General features: G+C 53.3%; 10 protein-coding genes across 10 annotated transcripts; 4 read left to right on the top strand and 6 right to left on the bottom strand.

The window, feature by feature from the left end:
- Window positions 1-3: 3 nt before the first annotated feature.
- Window positions 4-2,584, top strand: M409DRAFT_65876 (uncharacterized protein; the record flags this gene model as incomplete). The annotated part of the gene is made up of 2 exons (XM_033816704.1): window positions 4-2,482; window positions 2,559-2,584. The coding sequence occupies 2 exons, from the start codon at window positions 4-6 to the stop codon at window positions 2,582-2,584; spliced, it is 2,505 nt and encodes an 834-aa protein (XP_033668664.1).
- An 830-nt stretch (window positions 2,585-3,414) lies between these two features.
- M409DRAFT_65875 (uncharacterized protein) lies at window positions 3,415-5,282 on the top strand (the record flags this gene model as incomplete). The annotated part of the gene is made up of 6 exons (XM_033816703.1): window positions 3,415-3,439; window positions 3,557-3,741; window positions 3,790-3,826; window positions 3,880-4,201; window positions 4,251-4,866; window positions 4,917-5,282. The coding sequence occupies 6 exons, from the start codon at window positions 3,415-3,417 to the stop codon at window positions 5,280-5,282; spliced, it is 1,551 nt and encodes a 516-aa protein (XP_033668663.1).
- A 110-nt stretch (window positions 5,283-5,392) lies between these two features.
- M409DRAFT_65892 (uncharacterized protein) lies at window positions 5,393-6,175 on the bottom strand (the record flags this gene model as incomplete). The annotated part of the gene is made up of 1 exon (XM_033816709.1): window positions 5,393-6,175. The coding sequence occupies one exon, from the start codon at window positions 6,173-6,175 to the stop codon at window positions 5,393-5,395; it is 783 nt and encodes a 260-aa protein (XP_033668662.1).
- Window positions 6,176-6,728: 553 nt separating this feature from the next.
- M409DRAFT_65874 (uncharacterized protein) lies at window positions 6,729-8,493 on the bottom strand (the record flags this gene model as incomplete). The annotated part of the gene is made up of 3 exons (XM_033816702.1): window positions 6,729-7,677; window positions 7,716-8,031; window positions 8,088-8,493. 3 exons carry the CDS (start codon window positions 8,491-8,493, stop codon window positions 6,729-6,731), a joined length of 1,671 nt encoding a protein of 556 aa, XP_033668661.1.
- A 293-nt stretch (window positions 8,494-8,786) lies between these two features.
- Window positions 8,787-10,611, bottom strand: M409DRAFT_65873 (uncharacterized protein; the record flags this gene model as incomplete). The annotated part of the gene is made up of 3 exons (XM_033816701.1): window positions 8,787-10,062; window positions 10,118-10,231; window positions 10,328-10,611. The coding sequence occupies 3 exons, from the start codon at window positions 10,609-10,611 to the stop codon at window positions 8,787-8,789; spliced, it is 1,674 nt and encodes a 557-aa protein (XP_033668660.1).
- A 2,028-nt stretch (window positions 10,612-12,639) lies between these two features.
- Window positions 12,640-13,687, top strand: M409DRAFT_21921 (uncharacterized protein; the record flags this gene model as incomplete). The annotated part of the gene is made up of 3 exons (XM_033806094.1): window positions 12,640-12,891; window positions 12,942-13,213; window positions 13,288-13,687. 3 exons carry the CDS (start codon window positions 12,640-12,642, stop codon window positions 13,685-13,687), a joined length of 924 nt encoding a protein of 307 aa, XP_033668659.1.
- A 36-nt stretch (window positions 13,688-13,723) lies between these two features.
- M409DRAFT_21920 (uncharacterized protein) lies at window positions 13,724-15,457 on the bottom strand (the record flags this gene model as incomplete). The annotated part of the gene is made up of 3 exons (XM_033806093.1): window positions 13,724-13,930; window positions 13,985-14,968; window positions 15,026-15,457. 3 exons carry the CDS (start codon window positions 15,455-15,457, stop codon window positions 13,724-13,726), a joined length of 1,623 nt encoding a protein of 540 aa, XP_033668658.1.
- Window positions 15,458-15,787: 330 nt separating this feature from the next.
- On the bottom strand, window positions 15,788-17,107 carry M409DRAFT_21919 (uncharacterized protein; the record flags this gene model as incomplete). Its single annotated transcript, XM_033806092.1, has 1 exon — window positions 15,788-17,107. One exon carries the CDS (start codon window positions 17,105-17,107, stop codon window positions 15,788-15,790), a length of 1,320 nt encoding a protein of 439 aa, XP_033668657.1.
- Window positions 17,108-18,683: 1,576 nt separating this feature from the next.
- M409DRAFT_65870 (uncharacterized protein) lies at window positions 18,684-19,707 on the top strand (the record flags this gene model as incomplete). The annotated part of the gene is made up of 2 exons (XM_033816700.1): window positions 18,684-18,813; window positions 18,866-19,707. 2 exons carry the CDS (start codon window positions 18,684-18,686, stop codon window positions 19,705-19,707), a joined length of 972 nt encoding a protein of 323 aa, XP_033668656.1.
- A 151-nt stretch (window positions 19,708-19,858) lies between these two features.
- Window positions 19,859-22,327, bottom strand: M409DRAFT_65869 (uncharacterized protein; the record flags this gene model as incomplete). The annotated part of the gene is made up of 1 exon (XM_033816699.1): window positions 19,859-22,327. The coding sequence occupies one exon, from the start codon at window positions 22,325-22,327 to the stop codon at window positions 19,859-19,861; it is 2,469 nt and encodes an 822-aa protein (XP_033668655.1).
- Window positions 22,328-22,493: the final 166 nt, after the last annotated feature.

The raw sequence follows: 22,493 nt of genomic DNA, 5'->3' as shown, positions 1-22,493 counted from the left end.
GCCATGGCAGGCGACGACGATCCCAAAGAATTTCCGGATGTATCTCACAAGCTCTCCGCCCCAAAGAAATTATCAGCATTCGAAAGAGAACGTCAAGCTGCTGAGCGAAAGAGACGACGCGCAGAGGCCGAGGACCAGGCCGAGTTGAAGAGGTTCGAAGAAGAGTTCGGAAACGATGGCGGCAACAGCAACAATGATGATTATGACGGATTTCCTCGATTTCCGAATGCTCCCTCTGGACCTCGAAACTCTGGCATGGGATTCGGGGGGCCTCCCAGCAGATATGGAGGGCCACCGGGCAGGTTTGGAGGGCCTTCCAGGGGCGGGCCTGGCAGTCTTGGGCCTGTGGCCGGACCGCCGCCCAGTCTGAAGAAAAAGAGAGCCCTTGAGGAGCGACGAGAGGAGCAAGAGGCGAGAAGGGAGCATGAAGACTTCACGGCCCAGTACTTGGGACGCAACAAAGGGCATGGGCAATATGCTTCGACACGCGACGATGAGATGCAAGACGAGCTCTTTTCTCGCCCGACGGTCCAGATGTCCAACTTACCGCCGTCCAGTAACGAGCACACCATCAGATCGTTGTTGAGAGGCCATTTGCAGGTCCACTCGGTGCAACTGCAACCACCTTCCGGCCCTCTCTCGAAAGGAAGGCGATCGGTAGCAGCCAGTGCTCAGCTCGCAGCAGACACTTCAACGGCCAAGATCGAGAGCGCCGTCAGCGCCTTAAGGAGAAAATATCTGGGTTGTGGTTACAGTCTAGAGATATCTCGTCACCTGTCGTCAACATCGCTCAACGTTCCGTCTGCTATGGCGGTGTCATCTGCAGAGCCCTTTGGTGCACAGAAAATCGATAGAGAACAGACAGGGATATCGAATCGCAACGCGCCTCCACCCCATCAATTCGCGCCACCCGAATACTACGAACCTCATGCTCAACATACGATACCTGCCAATGCCTACGTCGCCGTCGAGCCGCCTGCAGATCTAAAAATAACACGCGCCATCCATACCCTTGCCGATCGATTGTTATCAGAGCCTGATTCGGGCCATGCTCTTCAACTCGAGGCGATGCTAATGGCTCTTCCAGAAATCCAGAAGGATGAGCGCTTTGCGTTCCTATACGATTCGCGAAGTCCAGCCGGAGTCTATTATCGCTTTCTACTGTGGAGCAACAATGCATTGCAGATGATTCAGGCACGCAACGATTCTGCGGAAGGGCCTGAGCGAGTGCTGGACGACGTAGTCCTCGATTGGGTGCCACCGGCCGGCAAGGTACCGTTCGCTGACTTGACGAGCCTGGGGGAGGTGCTCGATCATGAAAATTATCCTTCAGATGATGAAAGTGACCTCGACGACCCCGGCGACGGTGGCGAAAGGGGTGGCGAAAAGCGATCTGAGTCAAACGACAGTACATGCCTGACCCCATTACAAGTTGCCAAGCTATCATGGCTATTAGCTCGGATGCCGACCGAAACCAAAGATCTGCAAAAATGGCAGGTTGCTGGGATCACGTCCTTCGCAGTTCGTCACGCACGGGTTGGCGCCGAGCAGATTGTAGATATGCTCGTTCTCAACATCGAGAAGCCCTATGCTCGTTCCTCGTGCGCAAGGTTCGGCAAAGAAGGCGATATGCAGAACGATGATGACGATTATGAGCCGGGTCAAGAATTGCCCAACATAACACCTCCAGTCGTGGAAGCTGGGGTTGGCAAACCCGACCCCGAGGATCCTTCTGAGACCACTTTTGTGGCTCTGTACCTCATCAACGACATCTTGCAGAGCTGCGCAACGGCGAAAAATGCCTGGAGGTATCGTACGCTGTTCGAGAACGTGTTCAAGCAGCGCAAGATTTTCGAGCGCCTCGGGCAAGTACCCAAGGATGCGGGCTGGGGTCGGATGAAAGACGAGAGGTGGAGGAGAAGGATTCAGGCCTTGATTGACATTTGGAAGCTGAAGAACATCTTCGCGGATGACTCGTTCAAGACGTTTGAGGACGCCGTAAAGGATTCGTCGGATGGGAAGGATGCTTCGAAGACGACAGAAGAACCGAAGAAGAAGACCGAGGAAAAGTTGCTGGGTCGTTTCAAACGCATTGATGGCGTTGGTGCCTCATCTTCGGGTTCTGCGTCTCCTGCTCCAGCCGCGCAAGAGTCAAACCCCCAGGATCTAACTGCTCAGCCTTCAGATCTTGATGGCGTGCCGATGGATGACTTGGACGGTGAGCCAATGGAAGACTTGGATGGCGAGCCAATGGAGGACCTCGATGGCGAGCCAATGGATGATCTTGACGGTGTACCTACGGACGATGTGGACGAAGGACATCCTAACGACCAGCCCATGGAAGATGCGCCAGCGCCAACGGATCCACCCAAGAGCGAGGCGTCAACGACAGCATCGAAGTCAGGATTCTCGATCAAAGGCTCCAAAAACTCGCAGCCCGCAGCAGTCGAGCCGCCAAAGCGTAGGAAGCTGGCGGAGGATAGTACGTATACCGAAGGGCAGAAGGTACCCAATCCCATGTCTGAGACATTTGCTAACCTTCCGCCCTTCGCTTTTAGTGTTTGCGGACAGCGACGAAGAATAGTCACGTGTCTGCTGTTGCGATCCCCAATTATGAACATTCGATATTGATACCCCGATTTCAGCTCTGCGTCGAAGCTGGAACTCCTTCAGACGTTTGCGTAGACGAGGAAACTGGAATCTTCGCACGGAATTGCAAGCAGTCCATCGATGCGTCGAAGCCTACTACTATTGCACGTGGAACTGTTTTCCCAAACATTTCCATCATACTGAGGTCAGCTTTGTTTCGGGAGGTTCTCTGAAGTTCCTAAAGACGGTGAGAGTTTGGTTGCGTTGGACGTCACTCCTGCAGCTGCTTCCCTCCTCGTCTCCCTTTTTACACATCCCCAGCACGATCCATTCTTTTGACCGCCATCATTCCGCGATGTCTCCCACATCAGAGCAAAAAACTTCCACTCTAGTAGCCACAGTGACACGGCGCCTCGGCACACATTTCCCGGATGATGTGGACAGAACAGGACAGCAACCAATCACATGCGCTCTCTCGTGACGTCGCACTACTCTTTGCCCGCGGATCGACAAGGAATACAGCTGATACCATATCCACTTTTCATGCCGACTTCACCTTTCCATCATTTAAAGCTTACTGATATCTCATTCCTTCGACTACCCGCTGCTGCTTGTTGTTGACGAGGGATGGAGACCAGGTGCCGCCACAGCTACGCACGACGCCCCCAGAAAAGAAGAAAGGTACATGTGCCTTGACTTCAGCGATCTTGAACCTTCACGAAGGTACAATTCGACAAGCTTTGGTTCTCAGTCTTGACCTCACTCGTTCTGCACATTGAGCCATCGATAAGGGCAGGACCGATCGACTCCGACAGCAGCATCACGATGCGAGTGAATGCTGACGATCCCAGTGAGTGGCACTCTTACAATGTCGTTGACAACGCATTGAATTGCAAGGGTGTACGAGAGACTGAAACGTTGTCTGCTGCAGTGTCGTCTCCTGACCGGCAACGCCCGCCTATATCAGGCGATCCTGAGAAAGGCTCACCAGACCTCCTTCGACCACCACAGGCGATGAGGAGACCCGGATACCACAGGAACTGGAGTGCTCAGAGCATCAGCCGGAGGGTGTTTGAGCATTACGATCACGTCCATCATCTTCATTTCAAGGAGAGGATAAGACACTTTACGTGGACATGGTTCACGATGACGGTACTGTTTGAATGTCTCCCTGATTGCACGTGGCTAATAAGTTGATAGATGGCGACTGGTGGCGTGGCCAATGTTCTCTACCACGGTCTGTACTATCTCAATCTTCCATCTTCGAGAACAAGGCTGACTCCTATCGAGTTCCATACCGATTCAGCGGTCTATACGCTATCGGTTGCATATTCTTCATCCTTAACATCTGTCTCTTCATCTTCAATGTCACCATGATCTCCCTCCGGTTCTACTTCCACCCGTCGACGTTCCTACACTCGCTACTCCACCCGACCGAGTCGCTCTTCATACCGGCCAGCGTTATCAGCATCGGCACAATACTTCTCAACGTCTCTCAGTATGGTCTCACGGAGGGCAAGACAGGCGCTTGGCTGCTCACGACGATGAACGTGCTGTTTTGGGTCTACTGTGGTCTGGCAGTCGTCTTTAGTTGCGGCATCTACCTGATCATGTAAGCAATGCCACAACTTGTTGCAAGATATCGACTAATTCAACCACAGGTGGTCCACTCAAACTTTCACGATTGCATCCATGACCCCTGTCTGGATTTTCCCATGCTATCCACTGCTGGTCATAGGACCACACGCTGGTGCAATCGCAAAGCATCTGGTACATCGGCGTGGCGAGGCTCTCGACGTTCTCATCGGAGGCTTTGTGTTCCAGGGTATCGGGTTTATGCTCTCATTAATGATCTACGCGGCCTTCATCTATCGACTGATGACCCAAAAGCTTCCCCAGGAGAACCTTCGACCCGGCATGTTCGTTAGCGTCGGACCTTCTGGCTTTACAATCTCTGGAATTGTGACGATGGGCATGGTCATACCGGAAGTGGCATCGAAAGACTTCCTGCTTCCTGGCAACGGCGAGCTGGCGGCGAATATCTCCAGGGTCATGTCGGTCTGGGCTGGACTTTGGCTGTGGGGTCTTGCGTTCTGGTTCTTCATTGTGTCCGTTGGAGCACACTGGTCTTGTGTGCAGAAACGCCGCATGACCTTTGCGATGACATTCTATTCATATGTCTTTCCGAACACGGCTTTGACGACTGCAACGTTTGCGATTGCCAAAGCCCTTGATAATAGGCCGATCGCGATCTTGGGATGTGTAATGACTTGCATCGTAAGTGTAACAAAAAGCATATGCCGTAACGTTGCTGACGATATTATCAGCTCATTGTCATCTGGATGTCAGTGTTCATGATGATGATACGAGCCGTGATCAAGAAAGACATCCTTTGGCCGCAGAAACAAGAAGATCGTGAAGAAGGCGGATGGACAAAGCAAGACTCAGAAGCCAAAGTCTGTGATTTACGACGGTGCTCTACCGTCTCGGTGGGACTCAGACTGCGGACCGACGACTCCCAAGCACCGAGTGCCGGTCTCGCCACGACTGGAACGGCGAGCAGCAGTCTTGATCGATGGGCCGATCGTGCAGGCTCTGGCAATGGAGTGATGGACGTTCCTGGGCACTTCGTCCTGCAGCCTGAAGCTGGAGATGTAGTGAGGAAAGATGATGATGTTCGAGATATGGTTTGATCTTAGTTGTGGCGTGTTGGTTGATTTGATTTATGTCTTTGGAGATACCCAAATTGAGCGATTTACTTCACCCCGACCCGGGCTCTGGAATCCTTGCAAATGTGGCTCCATCATTCGATGAGGAGCCAGCATGAAGCGGCTGTCAAGACAGCTCCAAGCGCGAATGCAACCGCCTTTCCAAAGGCCAATCTGGACTGAGGAAGCCATGTTTGACCTTGAGTTTGAAGAACTTCAAGCTCATCATCAACGACTGGATAAGGCATATCAGGCACTGTCTTTCCCAAGAAGTCGCAGAGATCATGCCAATCGGACTCCTGTCCAAATCTCATTATAAGCAGCTTTTCCTTGGGAATGATCTTGAGGCAATGCTGGACGTGATCGATGTACGCCTCCCTCAGTTCGTCTCCAAAGTCGGAACGGCAGAGCTGGTGTATCCAAGCCTGGATGAGTCGCCTGAGCGGGCTCGCATGCTGGCTATCGTACCAAGATCGGAAGTACCAAGACCACGAGCCAACCTCCACCAGACAAGTCGCCCTCATCGCACGCGCCCAAGAGTCGACATTCCGATCAGTCATGATAAATTGTGCCTGAGGATAGTACGCCACGAGTTCATCAACGAAAGCAAAGCCAGGAAGACCACCAACAGCATCATACTTTCCCCAGATCTTATCGAACTCCTGTGGTCCATACAGCTGTCTTTCGTCCTTATCGCCGTCACGCCTGTGTTTGAGTACCAAAGCCTCATGCAAGAGATCCATATCTCGCCTGCCGTTCCGCACGAGTTCGGAGAAATGATATACTCGATAGCCAAGTCTTGAGAGGGCGGTGTGGAGGCTTGCTGTGCCAGTTCTGTACGTATCATCCGAACCGTCAGTACACTGCTTTGCCGGCATATGATAAGAGGATCGACGGCTGCGCGTGGGGATGGCTTGCAGATTGCAGCTCGGAGTTGTTCGATGTTGCATGAAGGAACGTACCTTGGTAATCCGATGCAGCAAACCTTCAGAGTTCTTGTGGTGACTGCGTCGTCTTTGTCGACTAACCGAGACATTGCTTTCGGTGGAGTTGCTGTTGGATGCGCTCTCGCGTGCTGGGAGCTCCGTGAGGGTAGAGGCGCTTCTTGTGGAGGCTTCGGTGGCTTCTGATGCTCTTGAGAGGTCTTGCGACATAGATGTGCCGGTGCTTGGACGTTCGGTCATCTTCGCTGATAGTGGAGAGTAATCCTTTGTTGCTGCCTGATGGTGTGCAATGGGGGACCAAGTCCAAGACGAAGACGAGCGATTTGTTCAATGGACGATTTCATCGAGAGCCCGGTCAACGATCCCAAGAAGTGGGATGTATCGAAAGCCTACTTTTCTTGGAAATTACGCGGGCTCTCAAACCTGGACTGGATACCCCTGCCCACACTCAACCCTCCTGAAACTCTCCCGCTCCACCTCAAACAAGTCACGGACCACCGTTGACCTGTCGCCTCGCAACACCGCTCCCACTCCGCCGCAACTGCACGTCACGCACAATGTTCCAAATCCCCATCTTCTCCTTCCACATGGAATCTTCCGTCACACGTACTGATCCATCCGGCGCCAGCAGCCTGACTTCATACTCTGTCTCGGTTCCCCAGCCGAACAGCGCACTGATGTCGCCACGGATGAACCTGGCAAAGGGCCGCGTAAAGTTCAAGACATCTTCTTTGTCTCTTTCGCTGAAGCCCGTTCGCCAGCCGGAGTACCACCAGAGGGGAAAGTCCAGGGCATGACTGGTTCCGACCTCTAGGGGCATGGCGAGGGTTTTGGATTTCCAGGAGATGTGGTAGCGGAGGACTTCTTGTGCTGTCATGCCGCCTTTGAAGAGGCTGTGGGCGAAGCCGCGGACGGCGGAATGGCATTGGATGTCGGCCACGATCTGGGAGTAGATGAAGTTCCAGTTCACGTTTTGGCCTTCGTGGCGTACGATCAAGGCGTCGACGATGTCTTGGGGGTATTGCATGGTCAATTTCGTCCTGAGATCCTGCTGGCTCGAGATGGGCTTGCGGTTCAGATACTGATACAACCCAGCCTCGTTGCTCGCATCCCCTATCAGCACTTGGACTCCCAGCTCTTTCAGCCGCCGACCAAGCTCGCCATTTCGAATCGTCCTCATGAACCATATCGGAACAAATCCACCCTGACCATCTGTCACGGGTCGAAATCCAACGTCCAAGGTCTTCGAAAACTCCAGCAACTTCTCCGCGCTGACGCCCCTCAGCAACCTAATTTTATCCTCTGACGGCAGGTCTCCATCGATGTGAAACCTCCGACACAGATCGAAGAACAGTTTACGAGGTTTCTCCGATTGTGGAGTATCTGGCTGAACCGCGACTGCTCCACTGAACAGGAACGCTCGCCGAATGATGCGTCTGTTCGGTGGCTGAAAGCGTCGAAGTGCAGCTGATACGCAGTGAGCCGTCCCGAGCCCCCAGCCGTGATGTTGTTCACATTGCCTCCGAAAAGATGGACGTTAGCATGCGTCCACTCGAGTGCCATACGAAGATCCCAGAATCCGAAATTGCCGCAAACGGCATATCGGTCGTGGCATTTGGGAGTGCCTTTCGCGTCCTGTAGGAGCTCTTCACTGGCGAGAAAGCCAAAGACGCCTACGCGAAAGTTTGCTGAGACAATGATGCGGAGATTGTCTCGATTATCGCGATAGATGTCTATGGGGTCGAGGTAGTCTCGCTGCATACCGTGGCCAGAGGTATATTCACCTCCAGCTTCTCATATTTCAGCCTTGTGGTTGAGGTACTTGCTCTGACTGGATCTCACTCACGGAACTCGTAGTACATGAATTGTACGGACCAACCACCAGCTGGGCCTTCACCACCTGCCGGCACCCATATGTTCAGGAACAGACAGTCCTCGCTCATGTCATTTTGGACCTCTGTGGAGTTCCCTCCATTCAGCAAGTCATCTGGAGCATCCACTTGAGGACAAATCGCTCCGAACTTCCGGTAGTTGCGAGGATTGTTGTTGCCATCCGAGAATATCCAATCCGCGGGCAGTGGCTCTGGTTTTCTCCATCTGCGTTCTCCAACGGGTGGCAGTGCGTAACGAATTCGAGCATAACGTCTGTATATCGGCTTGTTGGTGCGGGTGTCTACGACCTCGGTGCCCGTAAGTGAGCCGCGGGCTGTCTGAAGGACGTATGTCCTCTCTGTGGAATTCGAGTCGACCATGGCGGGTTGTCAGGGGCTGTCGCCATCTCGATGTTCGGGTTGCGAGAGGCTTAAGAAGTGAAAAGAGTTCAGGCACGAATCTCTAAAACAACCCGGCCCCCTGAAACAGTAATTGTGGGATCCTGCGTTTGATCTGCCCATGCTCGAATCGCTCGTATCAGCGCATGGTGAAGTCCAAATGCGCCAAACATCGTATTGCTACAGCCCTTCTTGGAACATTTACAGGCGCTCCTGGGCACCTCTGGCCAGAGGAAAGCAGAGCGCGATCATGGGCCATGCTTGTCGTTAAAAGTTTACGTATCAACTCTGAAACGATGCCGAAGCCTTTCTCCCCAAATCTTGCAACAGATCGGTACGAGGATCGATACGCCCAGAATCCCTGCGAGTAGCGTGTTTCCCCAACCGACTCCAAGGCTGCGGTATATAACAAGGCCGCTCAGTGGCAGTAGGCCCGAGACTGAGGACCTCACGATACTGTTGGCCGCCATGACCCCCGCCTCATCCGATGGATATGCTTCTGTGAGATAGGACTGCACGCTGGTCGTCAGTGGAAGAAGGCCAAATCCAAACACGCCCAGGCCGATCAGTGGAACAATCCAGTGGAAGTCATGTCTGGCCGCCCATCCATAGAGAGCCAGTCCACCTCCTGCCAAGACAGTTCCGGCGAGTACTCCAAGCGCGGAAATGCGATCTTCGGCCTTGCTGATGTTTTTGTGCCGCTTGGACATGCAATTGATCAACAGTCCCGACACGAGAAGTCCCATGACCATCCCGACTCCAGGCGCAATGTAAACGAGTCCGGTCTCGAGTGCCGAGAATGCGTACCTTCTGCTATAAGTGAAGGGAATCGTCGTCGCGATCAGAATCAAGATTCCGGAAAGAGTCCCCGAATACAAAGCTGTCATGGCAACGAGAGGATTGAGGCACAGTATCTTGAGAGGTTGCAATATCGAATGGCAGATCAAACCGGAAGGCGAGATTGCAGAGTTAACGTATCCTTGCATGCTGAGCCTGCGCTTCTCGCTCGGGCTTTGATTCGCTCGTCGCTGCAGTAAAATCGGCGCATACGTCTCGCGAAGAGCTATGATGGCGATCAAAGCATTGGACCCGGCCGCCGCCGCCGAAATCCAGAATACCCAGCGCCAGTCCAGCAAGTGAACGATGATACCTCCGACGATAGGTCCAACGAACCAGCCTAGCAGTCTTCCAGCTTCCAGTGCAGCCATGGCCACGGCTCTATGGCCTGGATGAAACATTTCGGCTACTACTGCACCTCCCAGAGATAGACACGCTACTCCCAGACCGCCGGCGAAGAATCGAAGGACCAGAAGCTGGACCTGAGTCTGGCTGAACCCGCAGGCTACGGTGAAACCTACAAAGCACCAGTTGGATAGGTGTATGATCATGAGGCGGCCGTAAAGTTCGCTCAGTGGTGCCATGAGCAGTGGCCCTGTCGCGAAGCCCAGCACGTATATGCTCACGATGATAGTGAGCAGAAGAGGCGATTGTATCTGCAGCCTTTTAGCCACTTCTGGTGCTGCTGGAGCGAGTATCAGGGACTCCATCGAACTGCACGAACTATCAGCGGATTGTCATGTAGTGTGATGAGTCGAATGGGACTCACGCCACAAAAGAAAGAATGCTCAGCATAACAACATGCACCCACTTCTTCCAAGGCTTCCAATTGATTGGATTGTCCTCATCAGTCTGCCCCCAAACGACTTCCTCTGGCGCTTCACTGAATCGTCCAATCCGTCTTGGCAGCGCCGTCAACTTCGGACTGTTCGCACTATCACTCTCCCTATTCCGCTCCTACGCGTCCAAATCGATATACTTGTCCCCTCCACCGCGCATGCTCTGGCTATGTCTTGAATTTTCATCTTCTAGCCGAAACCAACTAAAGTCGCTAGACTGGATGCAGCCGATGGTCTGCCTGCTCCACTCGGAGATGGAGGAGAGGTTTGAGAGGCGGTACGTCTGGATCGTCTGAGTCGTAGAGGGCCGCAGAGAAGCCCGGCGCATGCCAAACTCTTGATACGCGCCGTTGAGTGTTGTCGATTCATTGTCGATTTCGTCGAAGCTTCGCGGGAAGGAATCGTGGATTCGAGGTGACGGCATAATGCACTTTCGAGCCGGCGGTCTTCTGGCCGTACGTCTGCCTGTGGTTGGACTTGGCCAACTTCCAGCGATTCTTCGAAGGCATTCTTGCAAGTTGCGGCGGCCACACGGTGAAACTTGTACGTTGGACGAGTCCTAAAGTTGGCCGTTTTAATTCAAGGATTCGCGTTTGGGAATAGCAAGCTGGTCTTATATGCCCGATCCATGCTAAAGTCTATTGTGCAGCCTGAGGCTCCATTGGCACTGAGTCCGCTGCAGATGTCACTGGAGTTGCGTCCGTCCGTCCGTGCCCGCCTATCATGATATTTGCCGGTGCGCAGTGTGGAGTGTCGAATTTGCCTTTCTTTTTCACCTGCGATCGGCACCATGACAGAAATCCTGCATGCGTGGCGGACAAACCGCTCTTACCGGTGATGATACCTTCTCTGCTGATGGTTCTTTGGGAATCCTCTGTCGTCGCTGGAATGTCTTTGCACTTGAAGGCTGCAAAGCGATCTCAGTTAGTACTCGCAATTGGAGGAGGCCTTTCTGCCACATTGCTATGTTCGTGGAAGACCCTGGCAAGGTACAGCTCCACATACGTGAACACGAGCTGTTTTCGAACGCTGGCGCGTAATCGGCACCGACAACGCAGCACTACGAAGTCGAGCACGAAGGCGCATGTCGCGCTCCACGTTCAACATGATCGCCGTGTCCGAAGTGCGAAACTCGGCAAGCAAAGTATACAATATCTGTGGTGCGGTCTCCAGTCGAAGAATGGCGTTCGGCATGTTAGTGGCATATGTCCGAGACGATCTTCCGGCCTGACGACGTGCACATACATAACACTTTTGCGTAATGTGCTTGTTTGTAGCTTGCCGTCTTCCATGTAGCGCGGCCAAAGGGTATTTTCCGGAATCTCCACGAAGCCGACGCCTTCAACTGAGTCGGAGAAAATTGCAATGGACACACACTTGGCTTGCTCCTAGTCGGGAGTCCCATGCCGCCATCGCCAGGAATACTTCTGTCAAGGGGACTGGGTGCACAATCAGCATGCCACAGTCCGGACATTCGATCCTGCTGAATACTGATCCGTCCTTTTAGTTGCGGCAGACGCCCTTTCGATGTAAATGGTGGCCATCCTGTGTTGGGCCTTGTCGAATGAGGCCAGAAAATCCTGAACGTATTCCGACTTCGTTACCTAGAGTATCCTTATGCGTAGGCTGGGAACGGCATCTTGGGCTGTAGGTACGGCGTGCCAATCTCTTGCTTTCGACGTGCTATACTTTGACGTTGCGAGTAGCCAGCGCATGAGCGTGATTAGAAACGGGTGTGGGTTGTCGCGTACATTCGGCACGAACTACCACACCTCACTGTGAACAATGTATCGAAGCCTAACGAGACTCATTCGAGGGCTGCAATTTGACATATAGTAGTTCAGGAGCGTTCAAGTGTGGATGTGGGAGAACAGAAGGAGGTGAAGTCAAGAACAACGCGAGATTCACGCGCTACTTCTATTTTCGGAAGTGGCACGTGCCTCACGGGCCGCGACCCGCTTAGTGCCGTGCGTCGACTTCTTTCGACCTTCCCCAACTCCTTCCTCCTGTCTGTCTCTGCCATCAACAATGCTGCAAACATATCGTCAAAAGTGTATGTACCAAAAATCATTGCAATAGCGTTATGCCATAGTCTTGTCTGGATCGTGAAGAGCCGAGTGTCTCTATTCCTTGATTTCACCAAGGTCCAAGGAGAACCCTAGGATCCAGACTTCTGGCCCAGTTAGGCACAAGTCAATGCATGCAAAGTAGCTGGTAGGTGCAATTGCTGATCGCAACGGAATCTGCACTCTTTGATCTACAAGTTTGCCCAAACGAGAAGTGGTCATGTTTGCTTCACCGCCAACTCTCAAGGATCCGAGGAGCGCGAATGCGAAAGTGGCATGTGTCGAAAAGCGCTGAGCAATAGCCTATACTATAGCGGACGGCCAGTCAGGATGGTTATCACTGATTTCGTGCTTAGTGAAATCAACTCGAACAGGAGGGAGCCAGGATGCCTTCCCAGATTCTCCTGTTCTCCCAGCCGAGGAGTGGCTGTCATCTTCTGGAACGAATGGTCATCTCCAAGCAGACCGGTGTACGGCAACTCAATCATCCATTTTGGAAGGACATGTTCCCACTGGTCGAGTATCTGAGCCAAGCCACCGAGGAATATGACCAGATCTCAGCTCGTGAGAAGTACATCGAGGAAGCAGACCTTGCCATCAAGACATGGAAAGAAGCACTGTCAAAAGCCGAAAGCGACGTATGACTCCCTCAACATTCTCACATTCTCTTGTCTAAACTCTTGAACAGGGCGAGATACTATACATGCACACACACTTATTGATGACAACTACTCCCGAGCGAGCACGCGAACATGTCCAGTCGCAGCAGCCGGCCCAGGACAATTTAATGAAGAGCAATTGTACCTTGATTCCGAGCGAGCTACTCCTCCATCCGGAAACGATACCGGTCTTCACAATCCGGGCCCCAAGATCCACGGTGCCGTCGACCTATCGCGCAATGAGGCCTCAGCCGCAGTACGCTCCCGAGATCGCAAAGCAGAGGGAGCTCTACATGCATGCGTAGGTAGTAATACATCCAATGGCACAGATGCACTGCGGATCACTCTGCATGCGAAATGCTAACATTCACACAGTACTAACCTAGGCTGGAACCGAGAGTTATACGACTGGTACACAGCCCAAGGCGTCGAACCCATCATCGTCGACGCAGACGACTACATGACGAACACCGACTACGTCCTCTCACTATGCCAAAAGCTAGGCCTGAATCCAGACGATGCACAACTGTCCTGGTCGAAACCCACTAAAGAGGAGGCGAACGCTTTCCATCCGGCTTGGGCGGCTGTTCAGCGCACACTGATCAATTCGGCAGGCATCCGTCCGGAGCGAGCATCGAGTAATGCTGATTTGGACGCCGAGATGGCAAAGTGGAAGGATGAATTTGGCGACGAAGTGACGGCGATACTCGAGGAGTGTACGGCCGCTTCGATGCCGCATTATGAGTATTTGCGGGCACAAAAGTTTCGTGGCTAGGAGATGAGTCGAGCTCCTCGGCATGGTCTTGAATTTTCAATCTAGGTGAAGTGATGGTATATCGTCGAGTTTGATCTTCGGCTCGCCGTCATATCCCCTCAGTCGCTCTCGAGCCGCTTCAGCTTCAGTCAGGATCATCTTCTCGATCTCGGCCGACCTGGGAATGAAACGAGCCTCGAATGGCTCCGGGCGCTGGTTTTCGCTCGCGGTATACGCGAAAATGTCGAGAGGAATCTCATCACCCTGGGTCCAAACGATCAGCTGGGTTGATCCCTCCATCAGCCACAGCATACTCACCTCTTCGTCCACCCCCGGCTTGATATCAAATGCCCACAACAACCTGGCCGTCACAAGCCAAAGTCCCTGCTCCGCCAACGGCTGCCCACTACACTGCCTCCTACCCCACCCAAAAGCACTATGCCCCTTCTTACTCGGATGCGGCCTCTCCAATCCCCTCAAGAACCTCTCCGGTCGAAACTCATCAGGCTCAGGATAATCGCGAGGGTTTCGATGGATCGCCCAGATGTTGCCTACAATCCACGTGTCCTTCGGGATGAAGTACCCTTGATACTCATCGTCTTGGATCGGAGCGTGAGGGAGGCCGCCCAGGACGGTTACGGTTCGCCAGCGGAGGACTTCTGACACGGTTGCGGTGAGGTAGGGGAGGGAGCCTTCGTCTTCCCAGGTTGGCATGCGGGTTTGTCCGACGACTCGGTCTAGTTCCTCTTGGGCATTGCGTTGTTTCTCTGGAAAACAGCACATGGCGAGAATGAGACTGACCATCGAACTACTCGTCGTATCCACGCCGCCTCCAATTAAATTCGACGTCAAATTTCCGACTTCCTTCCAAGTCAATCCGCTCTCCTCCTTCTCCCGCATCAACCTTTTCGAAAAAGATCCCTCAGCCCTCGTCTCCGCACTCTCCTTCGTCATCTCATAAAAATACCTCGTGTGCCTCGTCGCTTCCGCCAGAACCCTCCCCGGCAAAGGATTGACCCACGCGGGCAACCTCGTTAGCCACGGCATGATCTCCATCATCGCTTGTCCAGGGATGACGGCGTTAACAACTTCCATGAACGCCAGCGCCATCTGGGCGACTTGATCGTTGAGACGGTCGATTCGACGTCCCCAGCCAATGATGGAGACGACCGAGCAGGAGTAGCGTTCGATGGCGGGGACGTATGAAGAAGGCTGTAGCAGGATATCGCGGAGGAGGATGGTGGATTCATCGCTTTGGAAAGGGCGGTGCGGTTTGAGGGATTGGGTGCCGACGGCGGTGTGCTAGAAGGTATGCGTCAACCTTGAAAAGTGCAACTTCATTTGGTTTGTGGGTGGTACCGTCAACCGCCTATGCACCCTCCACCGTTCTCCATACTTCAAACACACCTGATTATTCTCGCTCGTGTTGGTCAAATCCCCCATGCACACCATCCGCGGTCGACTCGAGTAGATACTCGCTCTCTTCTCGAACAGCTCAGATATAACCCAAGCGTCGCTGCACACGATGACTGGGCGATGGCCGTTCCAGAGCGTCATCAAAGGAGCCTGGTATTGGCGGGCGAGTCGTTCCCAGTGGATCCAGGGGCGTTTCATTCGCATGTCAAAGTAGTTGCCGAGGAAGGGGAGGGGAAATGGACCTGATGGGAGGCGCCGTCGGAGGAGCAGGATGCGGGTGTAGGAGATTGTGAGCCATGCTGTGAGGAAGATGATGGGAAGGGCGAGGAGCTGGACCAGGAGGGTTGTGATGTTTTGATCTTGATAGGAGAGCATCTTCGAAGGACGCGAATTGTTAGAAAGTGTAGAAGAGACGAAGGATTACCTACAGGTATACTTGCTATGCTTTTTAGGTCATCAGCAGTCACAATGTGTTTCCCTCCAGACATGCATGTCATCTCGTATCTCGTTTCCTCGTGCAAACCAGGATCACAGCCTTGTCATCTGGTCTCCTAGCTGGTGAGTGCATGAATTCAACGTGCACAGCCCGGTAGTCGGTCCCAATCTCATGTTCAATCTCAACTACCGACCAAACACAACAACCCAGAACCCAGTCACAGGTCACCAGAGCACACCCTGTCGCCAAGCCCAGCAGACTACACATCCTCACGGCCTACGTATGCCATCCAACACCTCAAACATTCGATCCAGGCCCAACGCCAATTCTTCACGCGGGGTGGCGAAGGTGATTCGATAGTTTCCATGTTTCTCCGATCCGAATATCGCACCCATGGCGACCCAGACCTTGGCCTTGACGAGTCGCCACGCGAGTGCCAGTTCGGCTTCTTCGGAGTCATCTTCAAGGTATCGGCTCAGGTCTATCCACAGGCAAGGACTGAAGCAAGCTGCAGTGTAAGGGATGCCGTACTCTTTGAACCTGTTGGTTGTATAAGCATAAGAGTCTGCCATTCGTCTCCGTAGTTCTGGGAAGTAATCTTCTAGATATGGTCTGTCTTTGAGTAGGTTCAACCAGACTTGTTCGGCCAGCTGGCTGGGTCGAGTGAATCCAGTAATCGATTTGAATGCTGATATCATTTCGGGATTGAAAGGTGAGATGAGACATCCTATCCTGATGCCATTGGCACAGAAATCCTTGCTCATGGCGTATATAACATGGACCAGTGCTGGATTGATGTACTTCTCCAGATCCAAACTGAGGATGCTCGTGAACAGCGGTGGTTTAGGGAAGTCATCGCTTGGAAACCAGGACTGCGCATATACTTCGTCCGAGATCAGATGGATGTTATACTTGCTGCACAGCCTCAGAAATGCTATCCAAGCCTCCTCGTTATAAGGCCGACCGAGTGGATTGTGCGGATTGGGTATCAATATTGCCCGAATTCGAGTACCAGCTCGTTCACTTTCTAGCAGAGTCTCTTCAAACTTTTTTGCCGCTTCTGGGCTCGCTGGATCGACGCCTTCCATTGGAACTTGCACAACTTTGATCTTTGCCCCTGCTTCAATGTCCGAGAGGAAGCCCGTGTAAAGTGGCTTGGAGAGTAATATGCCGTCTCCAGGTTCGCCAACACAAAAGGCCAGGTTATGGACTGCATTGCCGGCGCCATTACACATGCAGATATGGTAGTCCTCCACGGGCATGTATGGTTTGAAGACCTGGTTGACATAGGAAGTGAGTTCCTTCCTTAAGGCTGCTGTCCCGACTGGGCCTTCACCGTACGTCAAGTGCCACGGTGTGATAAGAAAATTATCGTTGATGTGTTGCGTGATTTCATTTCTCATCAACTTGTTTTCCGCGATTGCAAGAGCGACAATTCCATCAGGGTTTGTATTGGGATCGTACTGTTTGTAATAACAGTAGGCTCGTATCTCACCTAGCTTGTCTGGTTGAAGATTGTCTTTGACTCTGCTAGAGAGGCTGGGCTCCGGTGATCGGCTGGCAGATGTATCTTGCTGTATGTCTCCCATTGCGTAGTCTGTGGTGTTGTGATATTACAAAGTCTCAGCTTTGGTTTCGATTAACCATTGGCGGTGTAAATGCTAGGAGGACCTTGGTGAGCACGTTTTCCGTCGGCAAAAAGGTGGTGGAGTATAATCCTTCATGTGATTGGCCAATGTCATTCTTTCCCTCCGGAAAACAACCACCCCAGGCTGCAGTCGTTGCTGGAGCCATAAAGGCAGCAAGTTGTGAGATCATCAATATAAGGAACAATGATGGAAGAAATTGGTCCGGAGCATCGGTCGGGTCTTACCTCTTCCTCTGACCACGATATGACACGGCGCAGATATATGAAGCTTCTACGTAGCTGAGGATATGGCAGTCGTCTGATGTCGATATTCTTTTCGCATGAGGGAGTGTGAGAAAGATATCTAGCATGCCGTCAATGGTTGGTCCAGCATATCGGTGGCGATTATTTGGCATAGCCAATCATGCAAATGGTCATTCCAGTCTTCACCATGTCATCCGGTTGAAGTGGGCGATGGACAGGCCTCGAAAGCAATCCCTTGCTAGCCATCATGGTGGCCGACTTGAAGTACCATGGGCGACTAGTGTTCATCGGCGGATTCGAACAGGCGCATTTCTCCAGGCTTACATAGGATGGGAGGTGCTGTTAGAGGTACCGGACCTTCATCTGTTTATGTTGAGTGGTATTTACAAAGCAGAAAGTGAGGTGAAAGATTCAAAGTTGTTGCCAGTGGTTGGCATTCATTCGTCTCGGAACGCCGGCACTTTTCTCCGACACCACCAACCTCAACGTCGTCTGCTCCTCTTTCCTCCTCCTTATCCTCTCGTCATTTCCAAATGTCTACGATCAATATGGAATCAAGGCTTCAATACTGCCAGCACACACGTACGCCCATCAGCGATGCGCCTGCAATGCCTCGAAGCAGCCATGCCGCCGAACATCAAAGACTTCAACATTAGCCGGGCGTTAGTTCGCCTTTAAACTTTCCACGCTGCGGCTCTTGGATTTTCACCGCGTCCGTCGGAGGCATTTCGACCATTACTCACTTCAGCTGGCCGGCAGCTGTCCCATTCGCCTGTCCTCGAGCGCTACTGGCCACAGCTGCATCCTGCAGCACCACCTCTTCCGCGTGGAACAGCTGGTTTAGGAATTTCGTATGCTTGGACGCGATCGCCAGGCACGCCGCGAGCCACATGCACCCGCCAACGTGGAAAGCTTCGCCTTCGAAACGCAGCATGTACGAGCTGAGTGGAGTCCACCGCACACACGCTTGCACCGGCAGTCCTTGTGCATAGTCTGGAATTCGGAACCTTGGAGTTGTGCTCTGTGCAGACTTCATCAGCACAGCTATGAAGCGAGGGCTCGCCGCGAAGGCTCGCATTTCCTACTAGCTTTCCCACCGCGTTCTTCAAGCCACCCGTCGTCATCAGCAGCAGCAGCAAAACGAGTGCGGACGGGTAAATCTCCGCTTGATTGAGAGAGCGCAGGTGGAATATATCGTTATTCTTATATGTAGTTTGTCGCCGTGCTGCCCAGAGAAGGACAGACTGGTCAGACTTGCCACAAATCCTCCAAAGATGCTGCAGCTCCGATCATACGCTCTGGCCTTGTTGGCCTCGATAGCCACACTGTCACAAGTCAACGCCCAGTGCGCCAACAATGTCGCCGTCTACAACCCTGATGTCAGGACACTGACCGCCAACAACAGTAAGCCACCCACCCATCAAACCCCCAAGATCTCCCATTAACATCTCACCAGCCTGGTTCGTCGTCCCAGTGCCGAAGGCCGCAGCCTTGACAGCCATCCAAGAAGCCTACCCACTCCTCAACGTCGCCCTCCTCGACGTTCCAAACGACCCAACCCTCTTCCCGAATGGCTTCCCCGCCGGCCAACAACCCGCAATAGTCAACATCGGCCTCAGCGACGACATCCGCATGTCCGCCTTCCAAATCGACGGCGGCCTCAAAGTCGGCCAAGTCTATATATCCTATGTCTCCCTCAACGGCTCCCCCTCCCCGCTGCAAGCCCAAACCTCCGGCTACATCGCGGGCGAAACCGGCCCCTTGCCCAACGGCCTCGTCCCAGCCTTGGCATCCACCCTCCTCTTCGGCGGAAACCCCACTCGTCTAGGAGAATTCACACCCGACGCCGCCCCCTACCAATCCGAAGGCGGACCCATCCTCTCCGCCCAAACGAAATGGGCCCTCCTCCCCAACCCCATCTCCGGCCCAGGGATCTACCCAGAAGCCTTCGATTTCGAATTCACGACCATCGCCTCTTCAGCATCGAGATACACCGCCAAAGGCTTCAAATACCTCATCAACCTCCCCACACTCCTCCCCACCGCGCAGTGCCAGCGCAACGCGTACTACTTTACCAACGCGACCGCGAACCCGGTTTTCCGGAATGGTAATGTGACGTTCGGGCCGGGGGCGGATGGTAGTTCTGCGACGAGCTCGGCGTTGATGGCGGCGAGTGCGGATGGGAGCGGAATTTTCGCTGATGTTGATGGGTATGGAGGGTGTGCGCAGAGCGTGGGGAATAGTGTTCAGGGGTGTGATGAGGCGAGTGCCCATACGGATCCTAATACGCTCAATTAGAAAGGCGGAATTCATGGGATGGTGTTCTGAGGCTGTTCCAGAGCGAGTCATATGATATTCGTCTTCTGTCTTTCATGCGAAGTTCGTTGACTGGCACTTCCCTACCCAGCGGCTCCTGCCTGTTCCGTCGTGTAAGCTCTGGTCCAGCGGTCTACACAATATCCAAATCATCATCATCCTCATCATCATCCACCTGCCCACCACCAGCAGCACCCGGCAAACTATCCCGCCCAGGCATCCTGATCCCCTTCGCCAAATCGAACCGCGCCTTCTTCTTAACCGGACTACTGCTCCCCTGGCTCCTCAGACTAGTATCCTGACTCCGATAACGCGGAGCCGTATCCAACCTCGTCTGTCCTCGCTCGGGGCTACCCACTTTACTCTCTTTAGGCTGAAGCAGACCAGGTTTCCTGGCCGCGCCCCAGCCCATGGGCTCAGAGGTCCTGGTTGCGCTGCTCCCGCCGTTTTGCAGTGACATGGCGCCGAGGCCGAAGTGTTTCTTGCGGTCTTTCGCGGGGCTGAGATGGGCGTCGCTCGCTTTCTTGCCTAGAAGGCCCAGCTCGGCGGCTGAGGGTTTGGAAAAGAGTGCGTTTCGAGCTTCTTCAGCGGCGCTGATGTCCTTTCTGTTGGATGAAGTGGTGGATGAGACTGTTGTTGTCGAGGTCGTATGTTGATGCTTCGAACGCATATACTCAGCCCCAACACCCCTTCCCATCTCGCCCAGTTTTTTGGCCAGATCTCTTTCTTTCTGCGCATTGGCAATCCGTTTGCGACTCGCCTCTTCTTGCGTCATGTTGTGCAATGCGTCGGTGTCGTCCTTGTCAAGCAGACTCGCTGCACTGTTTCCTCTTACGCCCGAGTTGACACTATACAGCTGGCCATACTCACGATGGTACGATGCGCCACCACCAGATTTCTTCGCCTGCTTATCCCTCGCGATTCGACTCTTAATCTTGTCGTCGGGGTTTCTAGCGCCTCGAAACATGGTGTTGACCTCCATCCTGCTCTTGCGGTTCTTCTCGATCTGCAAGGAGATGTGGAATTCGCAGGCTTCGGCCTTGCGCTTGTTGATCCATTCACCACATGGCTGACCGTCCTTTTTGACAGCGCTGCAGTACCCGAGATCTCGAGCTATACCGATCTCCATGACGGCGTCTTCGCTGCTGCCAAGCTTCAAACTGAAGCGCCCATTGTTTTGATTTCCCTTGGGTGGTAAGATGGCTGGATTGAGGATGGCCAAGAGAGTACCTGGTGTAAGTTTCCAGAACTGATTGAACGCTGTGCCAAAGAGGAAGCAGTCGATTTCCCATTCTAAATCTGTCAGATGTAAGACCATGAACTTGTTTCGAGGCGTTTGATAATCCTCTTTCGCTTGTTCCGCGGTCTTGTGACTTTCGGCGTGCGAGAAGGGCTGAGATTTGGAGGCGAGTACTGCGAACACAACATAGTCCGACTCGCAATCGGGTGGATCGTAATGCGGTGCTTTGACCTCTTTCAAGAGACGCCGCACTGTGTACACCTCTTTGCCTTCCATCTCACGCGCAATGACTGAATGCTCAATGTTACGCTTTTTCAGGTGGACTTTCGAGAAAGCATCGAAGCCCGCTTGATCATCTGCGTCTTCGATGTCGAGAGATGCGTCGCTGTCTCCTTCGTCGTGTCCGGTTCCAGACTCTTGGCCGTATGCTTCAGGATTGAACAGAGTTCTAGCGTGCGGTTTTGCTTGTTCCTTTTCACGTGGCACTCGAGCCGAAGCAGAACGGGATATCGAGGCGTCTTTTGCAGGCGTAGAGCTTTGTGCTTGGCCTGCTGAGGAGGGTCTCTTGCTGTCATCTGCCAACCTCGATACTCGTCCTTTGGACTCCGGGTCTCTTCGCAACGGTGTGTCCGCTTTGGTGTGGGTGAACCCGGAGCTGCGTATTCTGTCGAGATGGTCCTTCTTGGCTTGCTTTTCTTCAACAGCAGTCCTGCTTTGTGCCAGTCGCTCGCTGAAGCTTTTCACTTTGGGTACTTCCCGTTGCGACTGTTGCATGTTCTGTCGCGATTCGGACCTCTTGATTTGACTTCCATCCCTCGCCCTCTTAAGCGACACCTCTTCTGCACGAGGCACCGAAGTCAAGCCCAGCCTCCTTCTTGCTGGCGACATTTGTTCCTCAGGCGCCCTGGCATTTCGAACTGGCGAGACAGGGACCTCAATCGCAGCTTTATATAGCCGGGTGGGAGATATGTTGGGCTTCCTGGGGGAAGATGATCGCACGCTGTCCTGCCGTGATGCTCTTCCACCTGCACCTTCGGCCTTTCGCTCTTTTGCTTGAAGCTTCTTCAATCTCAGCTTCGCCTGAATCTCTTGCAATTTCAACTGCAGCGTCTCCTCATCTTCGTCCTCTTGGTCGTCATCGTCCATGTTCGCCAGCTCTTGCAGCTTCTGAGAGCTGTGCATCGACTTTCGCATAGGACTCGGACTTGGAGATCTCTGCTCTGCGCGACTCTGGTGATCCTGCCACCTCTTCCTCCCACTTGGTGAACTCAGCAGCGCCTGGAAAGGTGATTTGGGAGGCCATTGGACACCGGTCTTGTCGGGGGAGTGATGCGCTCGCGGAGACTCGCGGACGACGACCATGGCGCCGGATAGAATAGTGGCCGTATCATCGAACGGTTTCTGGCATTTTTGTTTTGTTGTTGTCGCTCGTTACACACACTTCCACCGCCAGACATGGATGCGTGGCTGCAGTGAAGCGGGAAGGATGCAGGGAGCTCGACGCGTGAGGGTTGAGCGAAGATAACTG

The sequence above is a fragment of the Zasmidium cellare genome (genome assembly GCF_010093935.1).
Source record: "Zasmidium cellare ATCC 36951 unplaced genomic scaffold M409scaffold_14, whole genome shotgun sequence".
NCBI classification, from domain to species: domain Eukaryota; kingdom Fungi; phylum Ascomycota; class Dothideomycetes; order Mycosphaerellales; family Mycosphaerellaceae; genus Zasmidium; species Zasmidium cellare.
The sequence above is the reverse complement of the archived record's forward strand: the minus strand, read 5'-3'. Positions and strand labels throughout refer to the sequence as shown.